This window comes from Bremia lactucae, linkage group LG15, assembly GCF_004359215.1.
Source record: "Bremia lactucae strain SF5 linkage group LG15, whole genome shotgun sequence".
Lineage (NCBI taxonomy): Eukaryota > Oomycota > Peronosporomycetes > Peronosporales > Peronosporaceae > Bremia > Bremia lactucae.
In genome coordinates, this window is record NC_090624.1 from 1,934,208 (window position 1) to 1,959,886 (window position 25,679).

At 45.4% G+C, this 25,679-nt stretch overlaps 5 protein-coding genes across 5 annotated transcripts; 2 read left to right on the forward strand and 3 right to left on the reverse strand.

Annotated features, from left to right (window-relative positions):
• Window positions 1-15,361: 15,361 nt before the first annotated feature.
• On the forward strand, window positions 15,362-16,804 carry CCR75_002374 (uncharacterized protein; the record flags this gene model as incomplete). Its single annotated transcript, XM_067960471.1, has 1 exon — window positions 15,362-16,804. One exon carries the CDS (start codon window positions 15,362-15,364, stop codon window positions 16,802-16,804), a length of 1,443 nt encoding a protein of 480 aa, XP_067819241.1.
• Window positions 16,805-17,751: 947 nt separating this feature from the next.
• CCR75_002375 (uncharacterized protein) lies at window positions 17,752-17,949 on the forward strand (the record flags this gene model as incomplete). Its single annotated transcript, XM_067960472.1, has 1 exon — window positions 17,752-17,949. The coding sequence occupies one exon, from the start codon at window positions 17,752-17,754 to the stop codon at window positions 17,947-17,949; it is 198 nt and encodes a 65-aa protein (XP_067819240.1).
• Window positions 17,950-19,057: 1,108 nt separating this feature from the next.
• Window positions 19,058-19,644, reverse strand: CCR75_002376 (uncharacterized protein; the record flags this gene model as incomplete). Its single annotated transcript, XM_067960473.1, has 2 exons — window positions 19,058-19,444; window positions 19,543-19,644. The coding sequence occupies 2 exons, from the start codon at window positions 19,642-19,644 to the stop codon at window positions 19,058-19,060; spliced, it is 489 nt and encodes a 162-aa protein (XP_067819239.1).
• Window positions 19,645-20,060: 416 nt separating this feature from the next.
• On the reverse strand, window positions 20,061-20,738 carry CCR75_002377 (uncharacterized protein). Its single transcript, XM_067960474.1, has 2 exons — window positions 20,672-20,738; window positions 20,061-20,591 (listed from the first exon to the last, which is right to left on the reverse strand). Exon 2 carries the CDS (start codon window positions 20,565-20,567, stop codon window positions 20,271-20,273), a length of 297 nt encoding a protein of 98 aa, XP_067819238.1. The 5' UTR covers window positions 20,568-20,591; window positions 20,672-20,738; the 3' UTR covers window positions 20,061-20,270.
• A 3,232-nt stretch (window positions 20,739-23,970) lies between these two features.
• CCR75_002378 (uncharacterized protein) lies at window positions 23,971-25,517 on the reverse strand (the record flags this gene model as incomplete). The annotated part of the gene is made up of 4 exons (XM_067960475.1): window positions 23,971-24,845; window positions 24,910-25,142; window positions 25,206-25,341; window positions 25,463-25,517. The coding sequence occupies 4 exons, from the start codon at window positions 25,515-25,517 to the stop codon at window positions 24,130-24,132; spliced, it is 1,140 nt and encodes a 379-aa protein (XP_067819237.1). The 3' UTR covers window positions 23,971-24,129.
• Between the last annotated feature and the right edge of the window lie 162 nt (window positions 25,518-25,679).

Consider the following 25,679-nt stretch of genomic DNA (forward strand, 5'->3'; position numbering starts at 1 on the left):
GGCATCCGTCTTCGTTTTGAAGACCCACTTGGTATGGAGTGGTCGCATCTCCTGAGTTCGTGGAACCAACTCCCACGTATCATTTGCTTCCAGCGAGTCAATTTCAGCGCTTGCAGCGCGCTCCCATTCCACGCGCTTGTCACTCTTCATAGCCATGTTCCAATTACTTGGATCCACGCGGTAAGTTGCTCCAACAAATTCACGTGGAGGTATCTTATTACCACCGTATCGCGTTGTCATGCGTGGTGTCTCGGCGATTATCTTGGTATTCGACCGCCTCCCTTGCCCGCCGCGCTTACCACGTGACCTTTGTGGCTTTGTACAGGCACGTGGCTCCTTCCGATGATCTACATCGGTCTGTTGGGTATCAAAGAATTCGTCAGTCTCNAAACAGGTAGAAGCTGTAAATAAGGAGCACCGCGGAAGCATGTTGTTGAACGACCATTTTACGAATTATAAATGGGTAGCATATGCAGCAGTCCTTTCTATATGTTACATCTTGAGAAAATTAGATGTAACACTGACCGCGGTAGAGTGTACGAGAATGTCACACTCACATTATCCAAAATTGACACTTTCAAATTTGTCTTACATGTAAAAAAGAAAGCATTCTCTTAATGGTTACTTGATCATGGCTGCTGTATTATGAATTATAACCTTTCAAGAATTAGCTGAATTTTTTTCGGTACGGGCTGTGGATAGCGGGAGGCAAAGGGTGCAATAACCGCTTATAAAGCTTACACATAGACTGGCTCAGAAGCATTACCTCCGTCAGAGCCTTCGTAGATTACATAAGAATGATTGGAAAACGGAAAGCAGCTTCTAAATTGCTTAACGTGATTAGGTTGATTAGTACGGTACTAGTGAAGAGGTGTCCCTTTTGGTGTTGAACGTCAGGTTGAATTTCCATGGGTGCTATTTTGCAAAAGACAAAGTGAATATATTGTGCATGTAAGCCTTAACTCTCTTCTTGTCAGAATTACCTGTCCATCGTGCGTTACTTGCACCTCATACTTCTTGAAACCTCTCGACCTTGGATCGTTTCATCTTTCGCCGTAACCACCGCTCCGTGACCATTACAATAAAAGACGTTTCGAAACTCCTTGCGAGTCCCAGAAACTCCGCTGCAGCATCGCCTTCCAACACTCCTTCCTCACGGTGCCGTGTGTTTCTGATTACACGCCTTGTTTTAGTCCATCTTGCTGCGGTACAATGAGCACATCTCCATTAGTGCCCGCAGGCGAGTGGCGCTAAATGCCTTCGTCAGTATGTCTGCTGTCATCGCCTCAGTTGACACAAAGCTGGGTTTTATAATTCCCTTCTTAGCGTAGTCCTTAATAAACTTGAGCTTGATATCAATATGCTTGGCGCGTGCCGAGCTCTCTTCATTTTCCATCTGCCGGATGGCCGCTTGGTTATCCATTTCCATTGTCATGGGTAACTTCACGAGAAAATCCAACTCGGATAAAAGCTCACGTAGGCCTAGTAGTTCTTGTCCAGCATGCGATGCAGACGTGAATTCAGCTTCCATTGTTGACAGTGAGACGGTTGTCTGCTTCCGACAGGTCCAACCCACCATCAAACCGTCCACACGAAATATAGCACCGCTCACTGACTTCCTATCGCTCTTATCACCGGCGAAGTCTGCATCACTTGTGCTTGTGAGTTGTACAATCGATCTTTCTGTATCTTTTCGTCGTCCTAAGCGAAGCTTGACATCTTTAGTACCCTTTAGGTATCTAGCAATTCGTTTGGCTAGCTGCCAATCGCTCGTCGTCGGCGCATGAGCTCGCCGAGTTGCTCGATGTACGGCATATGCTACATCCGGACGCGTACAGCGAGCCAGCCATAAAAGCGATCCAACAATCGACTGGAAATTCTGCACCGATGCAGATCCAACCACGCCCTCTTTAGGTAGTAGTGTATCCACCTCGTGCGTATTATTGTCGTGATCAAGTCCAATTGGCGTCATCACCGAGTGCGCATCTTGTAATCCAAACTTTATCAGCATCTCGATGATAGTAGCTTCTTGATCAATTTCGTATCCACACTCATCCGAGTAACTGATTCTCATGCCCAGAAATTTGCTGACAGCACCCAGATTCTTTATCTGCAGCGTTACAAGGAGATCAAATACTTCTTCCACTCGCCCCTCAGACGTCCCTGTAATCAGCAAATCGTCGACATATACCCCCACGACCGTTCTATCGTCACCATTTACTTTAAAGTAAAGGCACGAGTCGCTCACACACTGCACAAATCCAACTCGAAGTAGCTCTGAGTGTAGAAGCTGAGACCATAGTCTCCCGGCTTGCTTTAGCCCATATAGACTTCTCTTGAGCTGAAGAACCACTTGACCTGCGGTTTCAACACCAAGTCGCTGAGTTTCTTCTTTGCTAATTTGCATTCCCTGCGGGACGTACAAATAGATATTGAGGTCCGGCTCCGTAGACGCCTTCACGTACGCATTAGGTACGTCTCCGTGTCTTGCTGGAACTCCCCATATCTGAGCCAGTGCCAAAATGACTTTCCCGGTCGTCATAGCCATTACTGCGGCAAAAGTCAGGGTATAGTCCTTGCCGAACGACTGCTCGTTGCCACACGCTACCATGCGTGCCTTGTAACGCTCGATGTTACCATCGGCATCCGTCTTCGTTTTGAAGACCCACTTGGTATGGAGTGGTCGCATCTCCTGAGTTCGTGGAACCAACTCCCACGTATCATTTGCTTCCAGCGAGTCAATTTCAGCGCTTGCAGCGCGCTCCCATTCCACGCGCTCGTCACTCTTCATAGCCATGTTCCAATTACTTGGATCCACGCGGTAAGTTGCTCCAACAAATTCACGTGGAGGTATCTTATTACCACCGTATCGCGTTGTCATGCGTGGTGTCTCGGCGATTATCTTGGTATTCGACCGCCTCCCTTGCCCGCCGCGCTTACCACGTGACCTTTGTGGCTTTGTACAGGCACGTGGCTCCTTCCGATGATCTACATCGGTCTGTTGGGTATCAAAGAATTCGTCAGTCTCAATAGACTTTAGACTTGCACTTGTAGTCGCCAAATCAGCAGGACTGGATCTGTTCTCATCCAGCGAAATCGAGGAATTAGCTGATGAGCTTTCATGTTCTGATTGGCCATCTGTCAGACGATGAAGTTGTGCATTTGCGTCTTCACTCAGCGTCTTGATATTCTGCACATGCTGTGTTGTGCGTACCACACGATCCTTAGTAAATAACACGCGAAAACCTTTAACTTCGTCGTTCTTCCCGAGTATCAATCCTGCTTCTCCACGTCTATCCAGCGCCTTGTGTTTTGGTGTCCGAATAGCGGTACACGGCGATCCAAATATAACAATATCAGTTAGCCTGGGTTTGATACCTGTAAGCACCTCAATAGGTGATGCACGCCCCACGTTACTCCGCGTTGGGCTTCTGTTGAGTATGTAGGCTGCGTACTCAGCAGCATCACCCCAGAAGCTCAACGGGAGTCCTGAACCGAAAATCATTGATCGCACCAGGTTCATCAATGTCTGGTGCATCCTTTCCGCTTTTCCGTTGGATGCTTGGTTGTCAGCTTCTGAAACCTGGCGACGCACACCCACATTCTTACAAAACGGGTCAACAACTTTGTACTCGGCGCCTCCATCCGTACGGAGATAGTGAACCTTGCAGTTGAATCGCTTTTCAAAGTAGACCATGAAGTCTTCGAAATGCTTAGTCGCCTTGTCCTTCGTCTTGGCGAGGAATACCCGGCAGTAGTTACTCTTGTGGTCGATAAAATTAATTAAATATCGGTTTCCCGACCTGTCGACCGGCGTTATTGGACCTTTGATATCGCTGCATATCACACCACCCACCCTATCGATAGGAGCATTCTCACCCGTGTCTTTCTTCGACTGCTTGTTGCGGCGCTGCTTACCTTGCGCACACGTTAAGCAAGTGGGTCGCTCGGTGTATGTTAGCCTTATTCCACTCGATGGATCACTCGCCATCAATTCGATTGTATCATAGGCGAGGTGTCCAAATCGTAAGTGAAAATCGAGTAGACTCCCCATCTGAAGGTCCGAAATCGGCGTGTTGACAGCCTCAGCAATTGCTGCAACCGTAAAAAATCCTTGTGCTCAATTGTGTCAACAACATTCACTAGCAACACGTTGCTGTCGTCTTTGTCAACATCAAAAATCTTGCAACCATCACGCCGCCGAACCACTGATCGCTTATGTCCATCGTAACGATGTTCAAACCCTCGCTCCTCGATCTTGCCATAGGATATGATGTTAAACGGTAGCTTTTCTGCGTAGTACGCATCGAGTAGTTTGACTCGGCGAATTTCGCCGTCAACACTGACCACGAACTCGGCCGTACCCTTGAGCTGCATACGCAAGCTGTCCCCATTAGGAAGTAAACACTCTTCGTCGCATTTTACTGCGTCGATTAGCTGTGACGCCTTTGTCACCAAATGTCGACTTGACCCGCTGTCCAGTATCCATTGGCTGGTAGAGTCAATGCCGTCGGAGACAGCTAACGTAAAGTTGTTATTAGGCTCACTAGTACATTCACGTTTGTAGTGGCCTTCTTTTCCACACTTGAAACACGCTCCAGTCTTCTTGACTTTTCTCTCTTTATCGTTTCTGCGCCGACCTCCTTCAGTGCCTTTGACGACGGCCACAGTTGACTTGGACCCAATGCGAATACCCGGGTCATTTAACTGGGCAAAATTCACCAACTCTTCAGCTTGCCGTAAGTAATCCTCTCGATGAGGATTGTACCTTGCGAGAAGCACACCTTGAAAGTCGGTTGCGAAGCATGCGTACTTGGCTATATTTTCAAGCACTTGGTCTTGTGCGCCTCCGACTGCGTCGCTGACCGCCATTAGATAGAGCATATGATCATTCCACGACATCGACTCCTTTTTCTTACACGTGAACAGTTTAAAAGCTTGTGACCTTGAGATCCTAGGTCCAAACTTGAGGTTCATACGGTCCATCGAGTACCATATCTGTGGATTCTCGGTGTACCATGTATCCACTTGACTGTGAAAATGTTGACCAGCCTTGCCTGTCAAATACCGACCAAGTACATCCATTTTGATGTCCTCGGTCCAGATGCACCCACTAAGTTCCTCGGCGATACGAACTTGGCGTAGAAATCGCTTCCCCCAAGGTGCGAATCCCGACCCTAGTCCTGGATAAACCTCCTTGCCATCGAAGTTTTCGATCGCTAGTTTTAGGTCCCTGATCTGCAGGGGCCTTTGCGGAGCAAAATACGCTGGTGTAGGAACCGGTCTGAAAGCCGATTCCCGTGGCACCTGAGGAACTGGACCTACACCGACCCTCCCTCCAGCCAGCCTTTGTTGCCCTGGTCCTGCTGCGTGTTGCCGCGCTGGTCCAGGCATGACTTCGTCTTCGAGCGAGGCCATCGTCATGTTCCGGCCGAATCCGGTGCGCGCTTCCGCATACGTACGGAAGGTGCTGCTACCGGCTGACACGACTGAACCTTGATCATCCTCGACTCGGCGGGCCTCAAGCCTATTAAGGCGAGCTCCCATGTCTCCTTTCAAGTCCGTTATCAGTTCCAGCAGCCTGGCCATGCCCTCGTCCGCGCCAGAAGCCGTGCTGGCTCTGTCGTCGTCGACTTGGGTGATGGCTGGCGCTTGGACATGACCTTCTTGATCCTTTGGCGTTGGGCTCATAACGTTTTGGTGTTGAACGTCAGATTGAATTTCCATGGGTGCTATTTTGCAAAAGACAAAGTGAATATATTATGCATGTAAGCCTTAACTCTCTTCTTGTCAGAATTACCTGTCCATCGTGCGTTACTTGCACCTCATACTTCTTGAAACCTCTCGACCTTGGATCGTTTCATCTTTCGCCGTAACCACCGCTCCGTGACCATTACAATAAAAGACGTTTCGAAACTCCTTGCGAGTCCCAGAAACTCCGCTGCAGCATCGCCTTCCAACAGTCCCATTACAGGGGGCAACATCAGCCCGTCACAAAGCATGCAACACAAGTTTCATTTGCAAATACCATGACTACGCGTTTGTAACAAATAAAATTTATGTGCCTTACACTGATTACAGTGGAGGGGAGGTGCTCGAAGTTTGACGTAGGCAAAGGTACAGAGGAAAATTTCTATGAAGCTAATAGTACTTTGCTTCTAGGGTCTAGACTAAGCCTTAGAAAAGAGAAAAAGCAAAAGTGTATAAATATATGAAGTTTTTTTGCATTACCATCTATCTACTAACTCTAATTTATTCAAAACTGACAATGCAATGCGCCTCCTTTAATCGTATCTTGTAATAATTGGCGGTACTAATTTAGTTTTAAACCAACCAATCGATAGAACTAATGTCTTATTGCGTCAATATTACCAAATTTGCTAATAGAGGAACTATTAAGTAAGAAATAATAAAGATATTAAATTTTGTACTTTTTTATTTATTACTCTCATAGAAAATAATCTTTATTATTCCTCTTATTGGAAATAATACTTATGTAATAGTACACCCCGTTACATCACCTCCCCCTTATGTGGAGGTCCTTCCCTGTAATTTTGCATTATTGGTTAAAATTCCAATTTTATTGCATTATTGGTATTTATTAAGAACTCAATTTTCCTTGCATTATTATTTTTTCTTCGGAAATCAGTTCGTTCGACTAATAAGTCCGTGCGCGTAGCCCGTGAGGCCGCAAAGCTGGCAGCTGCACGAATCAGTGCAGCTGTTAGAAATGCAAATATTTCAGCAGACGCTTATGCGTCTACTGCGGGGAAAAGTCACCTCCTACTCCAATTGGAGGTGACTGGTATAAGTTACCTGCTACTCCTTTGGAGGTGACTGGCCGAGTCGGCGTCATCGCCCGACTCGGTCTAAAAGGTAAAGGCCTCCGGATCAACCGGGGCCACGTCCGTGAAACCTTCGGGCTTCCAAAGAGGTAATGACGGAGTTGTTTGACGCTTCGTCAGACCCATCTGGTGCGGAGTCATCTTGTGATGACTCCATGGACGACAAACATTCTGGTGATGTTAGAATGCATCGCCGTGAGTTAAGTGATCGGAAAGGTAAGAATGCTGCTGGTGGTGCTAGTTTGCATCACCAGGAAAGAAATGATTCTAAGAATCGCTCCGAGAGCCATGCGCGCGTTAACGTTAACATGAAAGGGACCGCAATACGTTGCGCTCCCGAAAAGAAGTCTTGATTTCCCTCCAAGGGTAGGTTAACTTGCGGGTCTGGTATTACTAACGATAAGTATCATATTCCGTTATTCGACTCATCCAGGCTTCAAAAACCTGGTGAGGACAAAACCAAATTCTTCATCGATGCCTTTTTCCAGAATCGGTGGTACACTTGCAAAGGATGCCAAACCTTTGTTCCAAGCTCTAAGAAGCATTTGCTTAGAATGAAAAGCATAGACCGCGAGGTCTGGCTTCACAAACTGGATTCTTTTCGTTAAGGATCAACAACGAATCCTAGTCGGTGAACGCTAGAAGCTTCACCGCTTGTCCAGAGAGGTAGGGTTATCTTATCTCTCAAGGGGAGACTCATGCCCATGCTGTTTAAAGGGTGCAGCTCATGCCCCTAAGGAGGCATACTCCCTTAAGAATCCTCATAGGAGGACGATAGTCTTTTGTGAGATACGCAAAGGGATTGATTCTTTTACGAGCTCGGGAAGCTCTCGTTCTCTGATGGACCCTCCATCGGGGAGGATGGGTCTCGTCGTATTGTTGAACGAGACCGGTACGTCCATCATCAGTCGAGAAGGAGGTTCCCAACTATCATGCAAGGGTGGAGATCCTCGCCAACAAACGAGGTAACTTGCTCAAACACCTTTCACGTTACAATAGTTCGAGAGGCGTTCAACAACTAAAAGCTTTTCATTGCTCGAATTCGTCAATGGATGAAGAGGGAGAGGGAAAATCGGAACACGCCTCGCTTGGCTGACCCGAATCCATATCGTGATTTCGATCACACCCTTTATTATTTGAGGAAGAAAATTGATCACGAGCGACGGTCCCGTCGCCGCGAACTTGCGGTGACGGTACGAAAATGTTTCTCGGGACCAATTGATAATTCTTGCGCAAGTGCGACTGATCAACTGGCGAACGAAAGGACACATCAGGCCCTTCAAAGCGAGCTGATGACAGCTCGTCAAAAGATATCTTCCTTGAAGGAAAGAGTGGATCGTTTGGTTCATGAGAAAAGACTCTGTCCCGAAACTATCATACTCTCTCTCGGGATAATCAGGCTCTAGCGGTGCTTAAGACCACGCCAAACAATTTCGCGATCGGAAAAAGCCTCGTAATGATGTACGGGCGGAGACGCCCGGCATAAAACGTAGGATGCGTGCGCATCCGACGAGGCAGCTCGATCATGTACGCCTTGCCTTGGCGGTGCAGTACACGAAACGAGCCGATACGCTTGGGCAGTAGCTTATTACTGCCCACATTCGTCTCTGCATGTTCTTGTAGGTTTACCGTAGACAGTAGGAGTAGATCGTTAGCATTAAATGAAAGAATGTTTGCTCTTCTATTTTTAACAGAGTTCCGTTTCTGTCGATCCACCGCATCAGTGATGTAATCTTGCACAAACCAGACCTTTGCTTTGTCGTCTGCTGTTGGTTCACTTTGGTGGATGAAAGGTAACCCTTCCGTCGCAGCTGAAAGCTAAGCTAAATCGCTTTAGCTACAGCGATGCCCTATTATGGCATCAGCTGTCACCTTGTGACCCCTTGAGAATCTATGTGCCTCATGACACAGTTCTCAAGCTGATGATCCTTCACGAGCTCCATGATGCGCCATCTAGTGGGCATCTGGGCCGCGAAAAGACATTCTTACGAGTGTTTAGAGGATTTTGGTGGCCACATCTATATATATGGGTCGCCAACTATATTCGCTCTTGCGAACAGTGTCAGCGCATTAAGCCTGCACCGTGCAGCAGTGCGTCACTGAAGCCGCTACCGCTTCCAACCAACTGTTGGAAGTCAGAAAGTTTGGACTTCATGTTTGGCATGCCGCCCGACTACAAGGGTCCGACAGTGTCCGTCGTCTTTGTAGACAGACTGAGCAAAACGGTGCATTTAGCACCATTTGGCGCATTGGTCTCAGGCAAGGTGACAGCTCTCATGCCCTTGGATCACGTGTATCAACTATACGGGATATCCGAGTCCAAAGTATCGGACCGGGATCCACGTTTTGCGTCAAATTAGCGTCATGTGTCTGAGCTGATGGGTAGCAAGCTCCACATGCCGACAGCAGATGTTCCCCTCTCTAGCCAGCAGGAAATTACCTGCTGACTCGTTTTTCTTGCCTTCAGTGCGACCGATGCGCACTGCGGAGTTGTCACTCTCTTGATTAGTGAGAGCAAAATTGATCTCGTTAGTAAAATTGTTTCGATGGTGATTCTTTCAGCATCGTCATGAAAGTCAGTGATAAAGTTTGTCCACTTCAATGTTGATTATATCAACATCGGTATTCTTCAAATTTACCTTAGGGCCAATGCGTGATGAGCAAGAGCTAGAAAGTTCTTTGCTCGAGCGAGTCTCTCTCCCCCTTCAATAAGAGTCATTCTCAAACAAGGTGGGGTATGCGTGAATGGCGTAAGCCGTTTACGAAAGCTGGTGTTTGCTTTGTAGAAGCATGCACTGAATTGATGATGGCAAATTTTATTATCGGCTATAGTTCGCTCCAATTCGTAATAGAGTGGACAATCCGCGAAGTTTCTCTTCGAAAATAGGGTTTACCCGCTCCGTTGACCATCTGTTTCAGGATGGGCAAAAGTTGACATTTCCAACTGTGTTTCATGTGATTCGAACACAGTTTGCCAAAATTCCGTCGTGAATCTAGGCTCCGGATCTGAGACCAGCTCACGTGGTAACCCATGGAGTCAAAATATCGTGTCAACAAAGACACGAGCACAGACTTTGGCTGCCATTGACTTCGGGACTGCATCAAGATGTACCATTTTGCTAAAACGATCAACAATTACAAAAATACCATAATTCTTGTGATCGTCGTCGAGAAATCCTGAGACGAAGTCCATAGATATGAACTGTCAACACTCTGCCAGAACAGGCAGAGATTGTAATGGAGCACAGGATGAAGCACTGTGCTTCATACCGTCGATAAATTTGCAAGCACGTATGTACTTGCGGATGAACTCATACTGACGATGCCAGTAGAAGTCGGGACTTATCGTGAGATAATTCTTCTCACGTCCACGATGTCCGCTTATTGGTGCATCGTGGCACTCATACATGATGCATAAACGCATATCATTATGGGTGTGGGTTACGACACGAGGCGTATCGCCAGCAATAACTGTGTAATACAGTAAACGTTGCGTGTAATGTATCGATCCGTTGATAATCAATACAGTTTCGATATTCCTTTTAAAGATTGTTGCGATGAATTTCTAAGGTAATCCATCAGCCCTTTAAGAGCCTTATATTCTCGATAAGCTTTTCTAACGTCGTCAACAAATGCTGCCGACGGAACACTTTTTGTTGCAATACTGCGCTTTTGGTCACTGTTGTTGTGCTCAGCCCGCTCAAAATCCGGTCGGCGCGAAAGGGTATCAGCGACGACAATGAATCGTCCTGCTTCATATTCCAAGGAGGAGTTGTATTTTGCGAAGATAGACAACCATTTCGCCATTCTTTGCGAGAGGTGTGGACTGCTTACGGCCGTGCTTAAAGACGTAGGGTCCGTATATACAATGAACGGACTATCTCCCAAGAGGTATACCTGAGCTTAGCCAGTGCATTTTTAATGACAAGGAGTTCCTGTTCATGCACTGGGTAGTTGCGTTCAGCTGGTTGAAGCTGGCGCGATTGAAAATAGACGACGCGCTCTGCGCCGTCATATTGCATTAACGCACAGCCGATTGCAAAATCACTGGCGTCAGACCACATGAAACGGTATGTCTTGGTTAGCAAACGCCAGGATTGGCGATTGCATCAAGCTGTGCTATATATTCTCAAAAGAACGCTGACAATCAGCGTTTTATGACCACTATACATGTTTCTTTAACAAAGAAAAATACATACTGTCGTTTCGGCATAAATGCATGAGTATTCTTTCAGCTACGGCGCTATGCCGAGAAACTTTCGAAGCCCCTCTACATCGAATAGCAGGTGATCGCCTTGATCTTTTCAGGATCAGGGCATGCACCAATTTTACCAACGATGCACCCAAGAATGCAGCGAATATGCACTTCTTGAGATTTGTATACAACTTATGCTTACGCGTAAGTTTAAGAATGAAGTATGCTCTCATCAAATTCAGAGTTCATCTGCTCGGCTCTAAGCCGTTTGGTATTTATACCGATCACGCGTCGTTACGCACGGCGACCTAGTCGCCATTTTGGATATGGGTACGATGTACTTCAATGTCCGACTTTCCGTTGATGGCTCTGCTATGCACGACGACGTCATCAAAATAGCTCGGTTCGAAATCCCGCACCGATCTTAACAGATTAGTTACACATCTCTTTAATGTTGCAGGGGCATTACTAAGCCCCTGTTGCATAACTAGCCACTCCCACAGCATTCCGCTTGGGGTGCTTACTGCTGTGAACCGTATATCCTGTCCACGCATGAGGATCTGATAGAATCCATCCATCAGATCCATTGACGAAAACATAGAGCTCTTTGACGTACTATCAATGATAACGTCTTTTTGTGGTATCGGCAATTGTGCCGGTACAGTTGCAGCGTTCAGTTCATTAAATGCGTGCACAATCCGCCATATTCCTGTTGCTTTACGCTCATAAAGGTCGGAAAGCTATGTGATGAAGTTGTTTCCCTCAGATGGCCCGCTTCTAAGAGTTCGGCAAAGAATTTGTCGATCGCTATTACTTGCTCCTGAGGCAATGGCTAGTGCTTCATGACATTAGTTTGACCTGGAATTAGGTCGATTTTGTGTCCAGTGGCTATATCCTTAGGTAATTCGCACGGTTTGGACTCAGGGACTACATCCTTGAATTCGATCAAATCCTTATATAAAGGATTTGTCTTTAAAGTCTTCCAGGATCGGGACGTAAAACATTCCATCCGAGTTTTTATATCGAGAGCACATTGCCGACCAGATATAGGTCACGTAGTTGTAATCCGTGACAAGCACTTAGATCTGCGTGATTTTGCCATTACGCAAATCGCGCAAGAACCGTTTCGGTTCTAGCGTTGGCAATTGAGTTATCTCCGAAGCTAATTTTGGAGGCGCTAAAGATTAAGTGTATAAGCGCCTACACTTGATCCATTGTTTACTAATACATTTAATGGCTCAGTTTTCTCTGTGGAACTTATTTCCAAAGCTACCTGGGAGTCTTTGACCACAGGTTTCTGGAGACATTTTTTCAGAGATTCTTGGGGCTTATTCCCTCTAGTTTTATTTGGTGTGTATCCTCTCCAACTGCCTTTTGCTGTGGTTGCGCAACCACAGCGAGATCCTCTACACTCGATTCTCCAGTCGATCTAGGACTTTCGCACTGTCTCTTACAGGCAGGCGTTGTTAATTCTCTTGGGTGTTGCTTTTTCAGCAAGCATCCTAGTTTCGTACCGCATAACTTATTCGAGTGGTCAAACTTCGACGCTGCTGAGTGGTCAAACTTCGACGCTGCATGTGCTGAGGCACAGCTGTCAGTATCTAGCTCCACAGTAATACAAATTTTCACACTAAGGTCTTGTCCGTTTCATCCCCTGCAGCCTTGCTGTGAATTGCATGTAATTCTGCGAGCAGAAATAGAACTTAGCCCTGTCATGCCGACTACGCGTCATTATCAACTTGTGCAGTCGTGCAAACGACCGAACCACAAGTGAGGTCATCGCACTCACTCGTAGGACATCGACACGCTTGTGAACGCGCCAAGAGGTTCTTCAGATAACTAACTGGTGAGCGAGAGGCAGGCATCGTTACGGCTTGATGCTGACAGTTATGCATGGCTCGTACTTTCTGAGCCATTGTAATCCAAGGATGACATCAAATTTGTCACCCAAATCTCGTACTATAAAATCGTCATCGTACTGTTCACCCTTTAACGTGAATTGGATACAAATTACACGTGTCTTTACTGTTACAGATGCGTCTGTTGCTAGGCGCACTGTCATCCTCGTTAGAGGGATATCGCGCTCAATTAATTTGAGTCTGCGATCTTAGCGATCTGCGTCGAATAAAGCTTTGACGCCCCACAATCGACTAGGGGCCACCATAAATTTCAATGTGATGAGGTTAATCTCATCACCTGGGGCAATTACGCACAAAGTTTGTGTGTGTGAGGAGCAACTTTTGTTAGAACAGCAGCAATTTCTTTTAACATGCTGTATCTGAAGAAAGCTCTGCACCTACTGACCCCGACCCTTTTTTGATGAACCGCCTCGCCGTTGCGATTTAGCAACAGCGTCAAATCCTCGTCATTCGCTGCTTCTAGCAGGAGGTTGATCGTTCTGCTTAGTGTTTCTAGACACTGGCCGAGGAAGGCTACACTCATGGGCACAGTGGCCCGTCTTTTGACAACGATTGCATTTTTGTAATTGTTTGTTTTTTGAACAGCGAGGTTTCTCGACTTCTACATACTAGAGATCTATAGGTTCTGAATCTCCGTTTTTTTGTCGTCTCGTTGGAAGATATGCACCCGAGTGCACGAAAGCCTGTTTTGGCCTAAAGTCCTCCTAGAGATCGCTTGGTCGAGCGACTCTAATTCTAGCCAGAACTGGTGGGTCTTAACAGGGCCGTCTGCAAGACCTTTGATAAACAAAGTTACCTGTGTTTGTTCATCAATTGGATACCTCACGATACAACTGACCAGGTATCGTGTATGCTGAGCATAAGCGTGAATGTCACGCTTGCCCTGCTTCAAATCAGGGACTCGGCTCGAGCCCGTATTCGGCACGTGGCGGCTCAAATATTCGTTTGAGCCGGGTCTTAAGACCTCATACGACCCGAATACTAATAGGTCGTGAAGCTTGAGCCCCAATGCCCAAAATTTGGCACGTCCGGCTAAATTGGACACGCCAAATTTCCCTTTTGCCGCACTGTCACTAATACGTTGAGCTTTTATGGAGTCGTCTAGTATAGAATGGAGTCGTTTTCGACTGCCTTGCACTTAGAGATTTTGATCTTAAAGCTTTCGGGTCGACGCGGAAGCGTCGGCCATAAGGCAGCATTTACGTGCTGCTGTCTCAACAGTTCCAACTATTGAGCACCCTGTTCTCTCAACACCTCCGCGTGTTGAGAGCCTTGCTGGTGAGCAATGCTACTTTCTCTCTGGCCGCATCGAGGGCGTGTTGTATGTACTCGGCTATGACCGCATGCTCTTCATCTCTTCCCAGAGCGCACAGCATAGCGCCAAAGGCTGACGCGCGTACGACCAAACTCATTCGTTCAATCATTCTCCATTCAAGGTCACTCAAATTAGAAAACTCTTCACGCGCGGCGTGATAGCCTTCTTGAGGGGCTAGGAAGCTTCCTCCTTCTTCATCCAACATGTCCATGTTGGATGGAACGTGCGTGGGTCGTTGAACGGACTGCGAAATGCTAGCAGGTGTAACGGGGCACCTTTCACTAGTACTGATCAGTACAAGTTAACCTCACACTGATTACAGTAGGTTAGATGCCTCGAAATTTCACGTACACAAAGGTACCGAGGAAGGTTTCTTGTGAAGCTAAGGGTCTTTAGCTTAAAGGTGTAGACTAAGGCTTTAGAATAGAGAAACTATAAAACTATAATAATATATTCAGTTTCCTACGTAACGGTTTTCTATCTACTACTGAACTTATTATATTAAAAGCCATTTAAGCATTACGCCTGCTTGCAACTGCACAAACCTGTTTTAAAACGATTGGCGGGGTTGATTTCGACCTGAACAACCAATAATGTCTTCGTTGCATCAATATTACCAAATTTGGTAATAATGGAACCTTTTTCTGTAAAATTAATAAAGTTAATTATTTTGTACTTCGTTTTTATATATATTTCCTCTCATATTATAATTTCTCTTATAGGAAATTGTACTTATGTAACGGCACACACCTTTCACAAACGGCTGCAAGCCGATTCGCTTCCGCATGACTTCAAATCGTCTATAATTAATTAATTTCAAGAGGGTTTTGGGCGCACACAATGCAAAGCTAGCTCAATTTTATAAGGTATTTCGTGCTGCTTTAGCTAAAGACCACGCTTTGCTCTCTGTATTTAAGTTCTTAGCAAGTACTTTCCGCAGCACTACAACTGAAACTTTTATTACGAAATTTACATTTTAAGTTTTGCAAATTTTTAATTGTGCAAAATCAATGCTTAAGAGTGTTTGATTCGCGGATAGTAATACTGAAAAACATGTGTCCAAGTCTCCATAAGAAAATATTTTAAAATGTTTATCAAGTGGTTGACAAAAGAAGCAAATATGCAGACTCTACGCTCGTTATCCCGCTCCATGTGTATACGCGCCAAGGCGACAGGATCAGCACGATCTTTTGCGACAGATAAGCGCTACACGCCTGTTAATAAAGTGCCTGCTAGCGTGCTCGAGAATATCAAGTCTGAGACAATATTTTCGCCAGGTTTTGCAGTACGAGGCGAGCAGGCGCCGGTAACAGGCGCCAAGCCTGCGTACCTTGATATGCAAGCCACGTCGCCTGTAGACCCGCGTGTGCTAGATGCTATGATGCCATACATGACGTATGCATATGGTAACCCGCATTCGACTACCCATGAGTTTGGGTGGGATGCCGATAAGGCCGTGGAACTCGCACGTGGTAGCGTCGCCGACCTTATTGGTGCAAATTCAAAAGAAATTATTTTTACCTCGGGTGCGACCGAGTGCAACAATGCAATAATTAAGGGTATTGCCCACTTTACCAAAGCAAAGAAGAAACACATTATCACGACGCAGATTGAGCACAAGTGTGTCCTCGACTCCTGTCGCGTGCTTGAGACTGGAGGATTTGACGTGACGTATTTACCTGTGCATGCGAATGGTCTTATCGACTTGGAACAGCTAAAGGCCGCGATTCGTCCGGATACTGCTCTTGTGACTATCATTGCGGTACACAATGAAATTGGTGTACTTCAGCCACTTAAAGAGATTGGTCAAATTTGCCGCGATCAGAAGATTTTTTTTCATACAGATGCGGCTCAGATGGTCGGCAAGTTGCCAATTGATGTGGACGACATGAATATTGATGTCATGTCCATGTCAGGGCACAAACTCTACGGTCCCAAGGGCGTCGGTGCAATGTACGTGAGTCGCCGCCCCCGTGTGCGTTTAGAGCCTATTATCTCTGGTGGTGGCCAGGAGCGTGGACTTCGAAGTGGTACTTTGGCAACACCCTTAGTCGTTGGGTTTGGCAAGGCATGCGAGATTGCTGCGACTGAAATGGACAATGATAGCCGCTGGGTTAATTATTTATCCAACAAGCTTTATCAAGGTATCACAGCTCGGATTGAACACGTTGTTCTGAATGGAGATCTTAAAAAAAGGTACCCTGGCAATCTGAATCTGTCGTTTGCGTATGTCGAAGGAGAAAGTTTGCTGATGGCTTTGAAAAACATTGCGGTGTCCTCGGGCAGTGCTTGTACGAGTGCATCGCTCGAACCGTCGTACGTATTGCGCGCCATTGGCGTGGGTGAAGATTTGGCACATACATCGATTCGTTTTGGAATTGGCCGATTTACGACGGAAGACGAGATTGACTATGCGATTGATTTGTGCGTCAAGCACGTCTCACGTCTGCGTGAAATGAGTCCGCTTTGGGAAATGGTTCAGGAAGGCATTGACCCGAACACGATTCAGTGGAGTCAGGATGCACACTGAGATATTATAGGAAAGGAAGGACAGCCTATTCGATGACGGAGATAGTGTAGCAATGAATACATTTAGGCTCCTTTAGGCTAAATGCGTCAATTCAAAATTACTTCAAATTGTCAAAAAGGTTTGTATTGTCTTGATTTACGTGCCTCAAGACCAATTTTTGAGAAATAATCGTATGTGTGTTAATCATGCTGACCTAACGGCAACTTGGGTTTACGCAATTGTTTCAAGCTTCTGTGCTTAAATTACGACAGCGCGAACCTTTGGATGGCCTATTGCCAAGACATCATTTCTTGCTACGCAGTGTGCTTGATGCAGCAGCCCCACCTATCGTTTGTTCTACTGACAAGCTCGAACCGACCTCAGTGGCCGAGTGGTTAAGCACTGGGACTGGGACCGGGAGGTACGTGGATCGATACCCGCGGAGGGCGGTACGATGACACATCGCCGGAGAAAGGCTAAAAAGCAGACAAGCAACCATCCAATGGATGGCCGCCCTGCCAACCCGCACCGAAGGTGTGTGATAGTTGGGTGGGAGGAGGCCCTGTAGCCAAAATTCCCCATAGTGTAATGAGGGGTGCGGGGTTCCAATAAGAGAACTTCGTCAAAATTGAATCTCTACTGACAAGCTCGATCATAAATATGCGTACTGCTGGACGTTTCTAAATGCGAACTTATTTCAAAAACTTTAACCTTACGCTGGCATGACGCGGTTGTGTCCTTTAAATTTTGGTGATGTGCAAACAACAAGTGATTCTGATTGGCTTCCCGCTGCAACACTGTGATAAGGTGGTCTTTTCATTTGGCAACTTAATACGAGCGACGGGACATATTGCACTAATTGCCGGTTGAAGTTTGCGCATCATGTCCGCACGCAAGCGACTACCGCCACCTAGCGTGGCAGTCGCAGCTTCTTCCATTAGCTCCCCATCGAAAGCGTCTTTATGTGCATGTATACAGGCCTCGGCAAGCTCTTTTTACTCCGACGACTGATGTTGCGCACAGAGCAACGAACGCAAGCGGAAGCAGCGACAATAGTCGAACAGGGGATCCTCCAACGAGTACTCCATTTTAAAAAAGGTATTCGCATTTGCGCTTTGACAAGAGCAGAATCGATTCATTTAGGAACCGAGGAAAAGTTTAGGTAATGAGATACTAGGCGGTGGCGCGCGAATTTGATACAAGGAAACGCGCGACGCGCGAGCTCGACGGATTGAAATTGGCCAATACACGTCCATAGATGCAACTCGATACATTGCCTCAGCGGCCAAGATGGCGAGATGGCAACAGCAGTTGGCGATTAGCGTCCTTAAAAGTTCTTTATTGCCCTCGGATGAGAATGACATGAGTGATCGTAGTCATGCCAAAATAATGAACACGGAGCTTTCGGAGGCATATATATTGCCTATTCCGAACCAATTGGACAGGAGTTTCAGCTGAATTCGGACTTGATGCTTCCTGGAATGGATCCTTGACCTCACATACACGAGAAATTCCAGAAGAATGCGGATCGAAGCTGCCTTGCGTATCGTTCCTTCGTGACCGTCTTTTTATGGAAAAGCATGAGCATGTGTGGACAGGATGGTTGGGCACGCGATATAGCAAGCGGCGAGGTTGTATGCAATTTGGGCTTGGTTGATTGTGGGTGTAGTTGGTGTATTCCGGTGGCTGGGTATTTTTCGCTCTTTGTTGCAGCCCAACGTCTTGTCACTGGTACCGGATGCTCTGGCAATTGCGTCATATTTGAATGCACTGCTATTGGATGAGCACGAGTAACAATTATATATTAAACAACTTAATGCTCATGGCTTGCGGGTCTTCAGAATGGCAAGGTGGCAGCTACTTGTTGCTGTTTTTGCTGTACGTGATGATTCTGCACTTTGGTCGTCGAATGTTTCAATTGATTGCACACTGTGAAAGCTGGTAAAAGAATATCGAGCGCGTTTCCTCACAGGAAAGGAACGAGCCTGGAGAATGAAGTAAGTTATTCGCAGCCATTGCCCTGTTGGTCCTTATCGCAATGAACAATTAACGTATGGCGAGCGAGGTCTTATAATAGTGTGCTCCTTGTACATTTTGATTGCTGTTAGGCTGCGCGAGCAACAATTTGACATCAATTCTTAAATGTTGTTGGATTATGCGTGGCATTACGGAAACAGATCCTTTCAGCCTCACGTCATCAAGATGTGGGACTGGAAGATCCGTTTATGTATTGTACTGCTGTGATTGCTTTAATGCTACTTGCGTTTAAGCGAGTTAAACCAAGTTAAAATTGATTCGGATCATTCTTCGCATCATGGCCAAACAGCATCCTATTCTCCAAAGTTTGTGCTCTGCAATTGCGCGAGCGTTAGGAACTTCTTTTTGCGGAGAAATACATGGACAAGATGGAAAAGTTTCGGGCTTATAGTGAAAAGAAGCGTCTTGAAGCTTTAATCGATAATGGTGCTCGTCGTAGTTGGACAAGCTTTTTGTCGTAGGCGGTACTGCGCACATGGCATAAACTATCTCTTTAATGACAATGGGACGCCGCAAATTTTGTCCGAAGACGTCAGAACGAGTAGCTCCACCAAAGTGATTTCCATTCGAAGATTTCGAGTTTGAGATGTCCATTTGCAGTCTTTGTGAATCAAGGTTTTGGAACTACACGAAAGAATCAAGCTTCATGAATTTACATTACGATTCAAAACATTTCCGAGGTATTTCATGCTCTATCGCGCACGGTCCAAAGGTTTTGTCACCATGCCAAGCGTAGTCATACAAGAAGTCGGAGTCGACGACACCGTCTCTGTGACGCGAAAACCGGAAAGAGGAGCTTTTTGAACACGAACAATCGACGTCATTTACGCAGTTTTACAAAATGTTTATTTCACCATCTATTGATGGCGAAACGATGGGGGTGTTCGATACACCTTTAAAGCCACTTTATCGATGCGAGAAGCGAGAATAAGTACAGTGCAAAGAAGCATTCCGCGTTTTGAATGCCACAACCGGACGACGATATAGAATGAGTTGGTTATTCTAATGTTCTGGCAAGAACAAGGAGGTTACTTTTCGAAGTGGGGTGAACGATAGTGAAAACACGACGAGGGACAATAAGTATCAACATCCTTCCAGCGCCTCGAAAGAGCAGCTCTTACAAAGCTTAGCTCGTTTTATTTAAAGTGTCACTATACGACTTAAGACGTTGCTCGTCATAAACTTTCGAGTTTCCTCCATGGTCTCTCGACTTTGATCCTAGAGCAGTCGAGAAATTCAAGTTATCTTTACAATTGCTTATGCACAAATTAAAATTGTCATATTTGTTTTCGTCAATAGCAATTATGGCGACGTTTTAATTCGGACTAACAAGATTAAATGCCTGAAGCAGTAAAAGCAATCAATAATAACTAATCGCTAAAAAGTTATCACGAGAGCCTATTCCAAGCCGCGCATTTATATCTCGACTGCTCCATCGAGAGCCACTTGCTTATCTCGCGCGCTGACGCATTTTTCGGCGCTTGCGACGAAGGCGACGCATACGTTTCTTACGCCACTTGGCACGCATACCACCATTCACAGAAAGGAGCATTTTTAACGTGTCGCACTCACCAACGGCATAGTCAGAAAGCGATCCGCAATTTAGCTGTTTACCGGCGCAAACCAGACGAAAGTCGTGGATGTATTCCACGCTTTCGACAGCCTCCTTCACAGAAGCCACCGAGGCATCCGCCGCCACGCTTAGCGTCAAGGGGCTGCCCGATAAAGTTTCAACGAAAATCTGCATGCTTTCCTTCTGGATGCTCAGATGCTAGTGACGCGACAAGTAAAAGTCATCGTTAGTCTTTGATTGATAAAGATATATTCATATAAATGGAAGCCTCTACGCACCCGGACCAACGTTCCAAGCAGAGCAGTCAGCAGAAAGTGACTGGTGAGTCGACGAAGACACTCGGGGCTAGATAAATAAGCAAGAGCTTGTCCGCAGATGTTTTATCTTTATTTAATTTCGCATCTTTATGATTTTATAGTTGACCTCTGGTAGCCAATCAAGGTATTGAGGTGGTTCACAAATTTTGCTTTAAGCTTTAGACTTAAATAAAAATGAGCAAATGTCTGTCAACTCGACAGAAATAGCTTCCGTAGGTCAATAGCGCAGGGTTCTTAACTAGAGTATTGCAGGGATTTGTTCCAAATTTGCCAGCAACATTTCCTTTTCCAGAGGTAAACAAACCATTGAGAAGTCACAATGGTCCCGCCTAGCTTTTGTGCCAAATTAGTGCCATCTTATTTAAATATTTTCGTAATTCCAAAAAGTAATAAATTCGGAAAGCCTGCGCGTCAAGCAATCTGGAACTCGATTGTGTCTAATATTACGATGAAAAGGTGATAATCGAGAAATCTCTGTGGGCAAACTCTCAGAAGTAATTTTCTTTAGAATAATGCTGCTCTTGATATGAATATTTAAAGTGTAATGCGGTGTCCGTTACATTTATTTGTTATTTACAATAGGATGAATACTAATATTAGTTTTTATGAGAGGAATTAAGTAAAGAAGAACAAAATTGTTATCTTTGATAATTTTGACTTAATAATTTGATATTACTTAATTTAGAAATTTTGACGCAATAAAACATCAGCTCTATTGATTGGTTGATTTGAGTTTGAATCAACCCCGCCAATCGTCACAAGACACGATTGTGCGGTGCGCAAGGAGGGCCATACATAGTTAATTATAAATATAAAATAGTCAGTAGTAGATAGAAGATCGTTACGTAGGAACTCAATATATTAATACAGATTTACTTTTCTCTTCTTAAGCCTTAGATTTTACCTTGAATAGCTAAGACTACGTAGCTACTTAAAACCTTTCTCTGTACGTCGTGTACGTGAAGAAGTCAAGGCACGCCACCTTCACTGAAATCAGTGAGGGTGACTAGTATTGTTGTCAGTACTAGAAAGGGTGGCTCGTTACACCTGGTACCACTTTGTAGTCTGTTCAACGGCCAACGCATATTTTATCAAACGAGGACATGTTGGATGATGAAGAGGGAGCTTTTCATGTTCCTCAAGAACGCTACCACGCAATGCGTAAAAGGTTCACTCATCTGAGTGAACTTAATTCGAGAGCGATCGAACGCATGAGTTCGGTCGAAGGCGGGCCAGCCGTTGGCGCCATGCTGTTCACTCTGAACAGAGTTGAAATTCATGCGAGCATAGCCAAGAACATACAACATGAACTCGACCGAGCCAGAAAAAAGAAGCCTTGCTTCGTCAGCAAAGCTCTTAACACGCAGAGGTGTTCAGAGAACTGGGAGCTCAACGGCTGGAAGCAGCATTTACATGCTGCTAGCGGGCCGACGCTTCCGCGTCGACCCAGAAGCTTAAAAATAGAGATCTTTAAGCTTAAGGCCAGTGGAAGGCGATTACCTTTTAAGATGGTTCATCGAATTAGATGACGCCATAGAAGCTCGCCGTATCAATGATGATGCGAGGAAAGTGAAATTTGGCATGTCCAACTTAGCCGGACGTGCCAAATCTTGGGCCTTGGGGCTCAAGCTTCACGACCCATTAGTCTTTAAGTCGGCCGAGGTCTTTAAGACCCCGACCAGTAAACAGTTGAGCCGCCATATGCCGAATTTGTAGCTCGAGCCGATATCTTGGATTTGAAGCAGGGCAAGCGTAACCTTCACGCTTATGCCCATCATACAAGATACCTGGTCAGTTGTACAGTTAGACATCCAATTGATGGTTCAAACACAGGTAACTGTGTTTATTTAAGGTCTTACGGATGGTCCTGTTAAGACTCACCTGTTTAGGCTTGTAGTTGAGTCGCTCGACCAAGCGATCTCCATAGCGGAGCAGGACGACTTTAGCAAGAAACAAAATTTGTCTACTCTGAAGCTTATTGTCCTTCGAGACAACAAAAGTGGGTGGTCCAGAACTTATGTTTAGAGCCCTACGCCCAGTGCCTAGAAACATTGAGCGAAACGATCGACCTTCCGCTAGGGACAGCGGAGGACGAGGATTCGACGCCCTTGCGGAATTGCATCGGTAAAGCGGATAATACAAAACGGTCGTCGTCAGTAGGTGCGGAGCGCCCTACTGATTCAGCATTGTCAAAAGACTTTGCAGACCTTTTGACTGAAGTTACTCCTCACACACAACCATTCTGTGTAACTGCCCCAGGCGATGAGGTTAACCTTATCACCTTTAAAATTATAGATTCAAATGAATTGCCACTAAAGTCCTATGTTGGTTGTGGGACGTCGAATAATTTTATTCTTCGCCTATTGCAAGAAGATTACAGACTCAAATTTATTGAGCGCGATATACCTCTAATGATAATGACAGTGCGCCTAGCATTACAGCGCATCTGTAACAGTAACCCTTTTCATTTAATTTAAAATTGATAAATGAATATTTAAAAAAAAAAAAAATTTATTAGAATGGTTCAAGAATAAATAATAATAAAAGCAATAAGTGGATGCCTTGGCATTAATTCATCTTTTAGGACGTAAAATGCGAAAAGTTATATTTAATTTATATTTATTTTGATATATAAATTTCCTAACAAGAAATGTGTGGTTGGTATCCAATAGACGTTAAAGGGTGAACAGAACGATGATGATTTCATCGTACTAGATTTGGATGACAAATTTGGTGTCATACTAGGAAAACCAATTCAAAGGATCGGAATTAGGGAAAAGCAAAACCGTATTAATATAGTTCGTTTTCTGGTATTATTTCTCTTATAGGAAAAGATACTTACACCCATTACTAGACATTAATAAATTATAAACGCTTTTTGCATGCACACACAAATGGCAGGACTGCTAAATTTACTATGTTTTTTGTATTCCATTTGCTCTATAGTGAAACGATAAAGTGCCTTCTCGAGAATGAACATAGACTTTGCTTATCGTGTCCTGCAACTACTACCGAGCCTAAATATCTTTATCTCTGCCTGCTGTTTACCGTGAAGGCTAAATTTTGTGGCATATGCCAAATCTAAAGAAATATTGTGACAGCTAAACGAACGCCATGAAAAACGGCGACATTGCCGATTTTCTTCTAAAAATCGCAAAGTCAAAACGTTGTGGCCACGCGCAATCCTGCACTGAGCACACTAAGGGCACAAGCCCAGCGTTGAGAGCCTATTTAGCATAAAATGCTACAAGCCAAGCTCTCGATGTGGTAACAATAAGCAAAAGAGCTAACAAAATTCCATACAATGTGCACGGCAACAAAGCAATGAAATAATCACGTTGCCGACTTTGGTTCGACTCGCTGACTATTTCGACTCGAGCTTAAACTCCTCCTTTTTTCAATCCTTGTAACTACCTCCTTTACTCCATAAGCAGTACGACTTTGCGCTTCGTAGTACGATGAATAGCAGCTAGCAACGCGTCATCAAAGTCGGCAAACTTATACGTTTGAATCCACGTACGCAACTTTCCTGTTTCAACAAGTTTTGCGAGTTCCGAGAGCATCGTAGTTCGTTCTTCCACACTCGAATCGTGAACCCATTGACTGAGCCAAAATCCTTTGAGCGTAATGTCATGAAAAACAAGCGACCCCGTGCCCACGGACACGGCTTCTTTACTCATGCCTCCGTACGTAACATGCACGCCCTTTTTCGCAAGCACTTGAGCCATTTCATAACTCGTTTTGCCACCAACGCAATTGAGTGCAAGCTTTGGACGCGGCAAATCCGACACAAGCTCTTTAAACTTGGCCGAGCCCATGTACTCGGCCGTACATACAATGGTAGCACCCAAGTTTTTCAAATGGGTCACCGTGACATCATAGTCCCCATCGTCACGAATGATATTAATCGTTTGAAGTCCACGCAGAGCTGCTAATTGAATCACCGCCTGCCCTACGGCACTATTCGCGCCATTTTGAATCACGACATCGCCCTTATGAAGGGGTACGAAATCCGCCAGCATACGATACGCAGCGGATGGATTGACGGCTAACGTTGCGGCGTCTTGAATCGTAATTTTCTCGGAAATTTTCATCACTTCGGTACTTTTCGCAACCGCTTTGCTACGCCATGTCCCTGCACATACATATACCATGAGAACTATTCACGTATTGGGAGATCAATTGAAAGAAAGACGCACCAAAGCCAGGACTTGTAGGAATCACGCGGTCATTCACTTTGACAGTAGTGACGCCAGCCCCCACGGCAGTGACAATAGCGACCCCTTCATTCCCAGCCACCGCGGGAAACGTGGGTTTAATTGCATACGCGCCTTGTATTTGAGACAAGTCGGATACATTAATTGGTGCGGCAAGAAATTTGAGGGACACTTGGCCCTTGGTTAAAGCGACATCCTTGTCGTCTGCCTCCATTCTAGAAAACGAGTACAATGTTGTGAATTTAAACGGCACATTAGCTGCGAGAATGACTACATACTGAAGGACAGAGAGTGGGTGACCGAATTCCGAGTAGCGGACAGTGCTCATAGAGCGTTTGCCCTGTGCAACAAGGCTTTTTGCGACAGTGGATATCATGGAGGAAGACCGGACTTTGACACGATGGTCTTGAGCGGCTGCAAAGAAGACAATTTCTTTTCACTTGATATTTGTATTGATTTGGACTATTAAAACAATTGTAGTCACCACTTGTAAACCTGTTGAGCTGCATAGTATGATCAAAATGATACTTTTTACGTAAAAAGAGTGACGTAAGAAGTCCGACGCGCGCTGCTCCAAGGAATGTCAGCATTAATAATTAAACCAAGTCGAAGACAAACGACATTAAAGATTTAAAGATTTAATCCCAATGATTAAGAAAAGTTTGAGATCCGTTAATTGCGCCTGGGGGGTCATTGACGTTCCCTGGAACGCGGTGCTCAGACCAATGCTGTGGACAAAATTTTGTTGACGG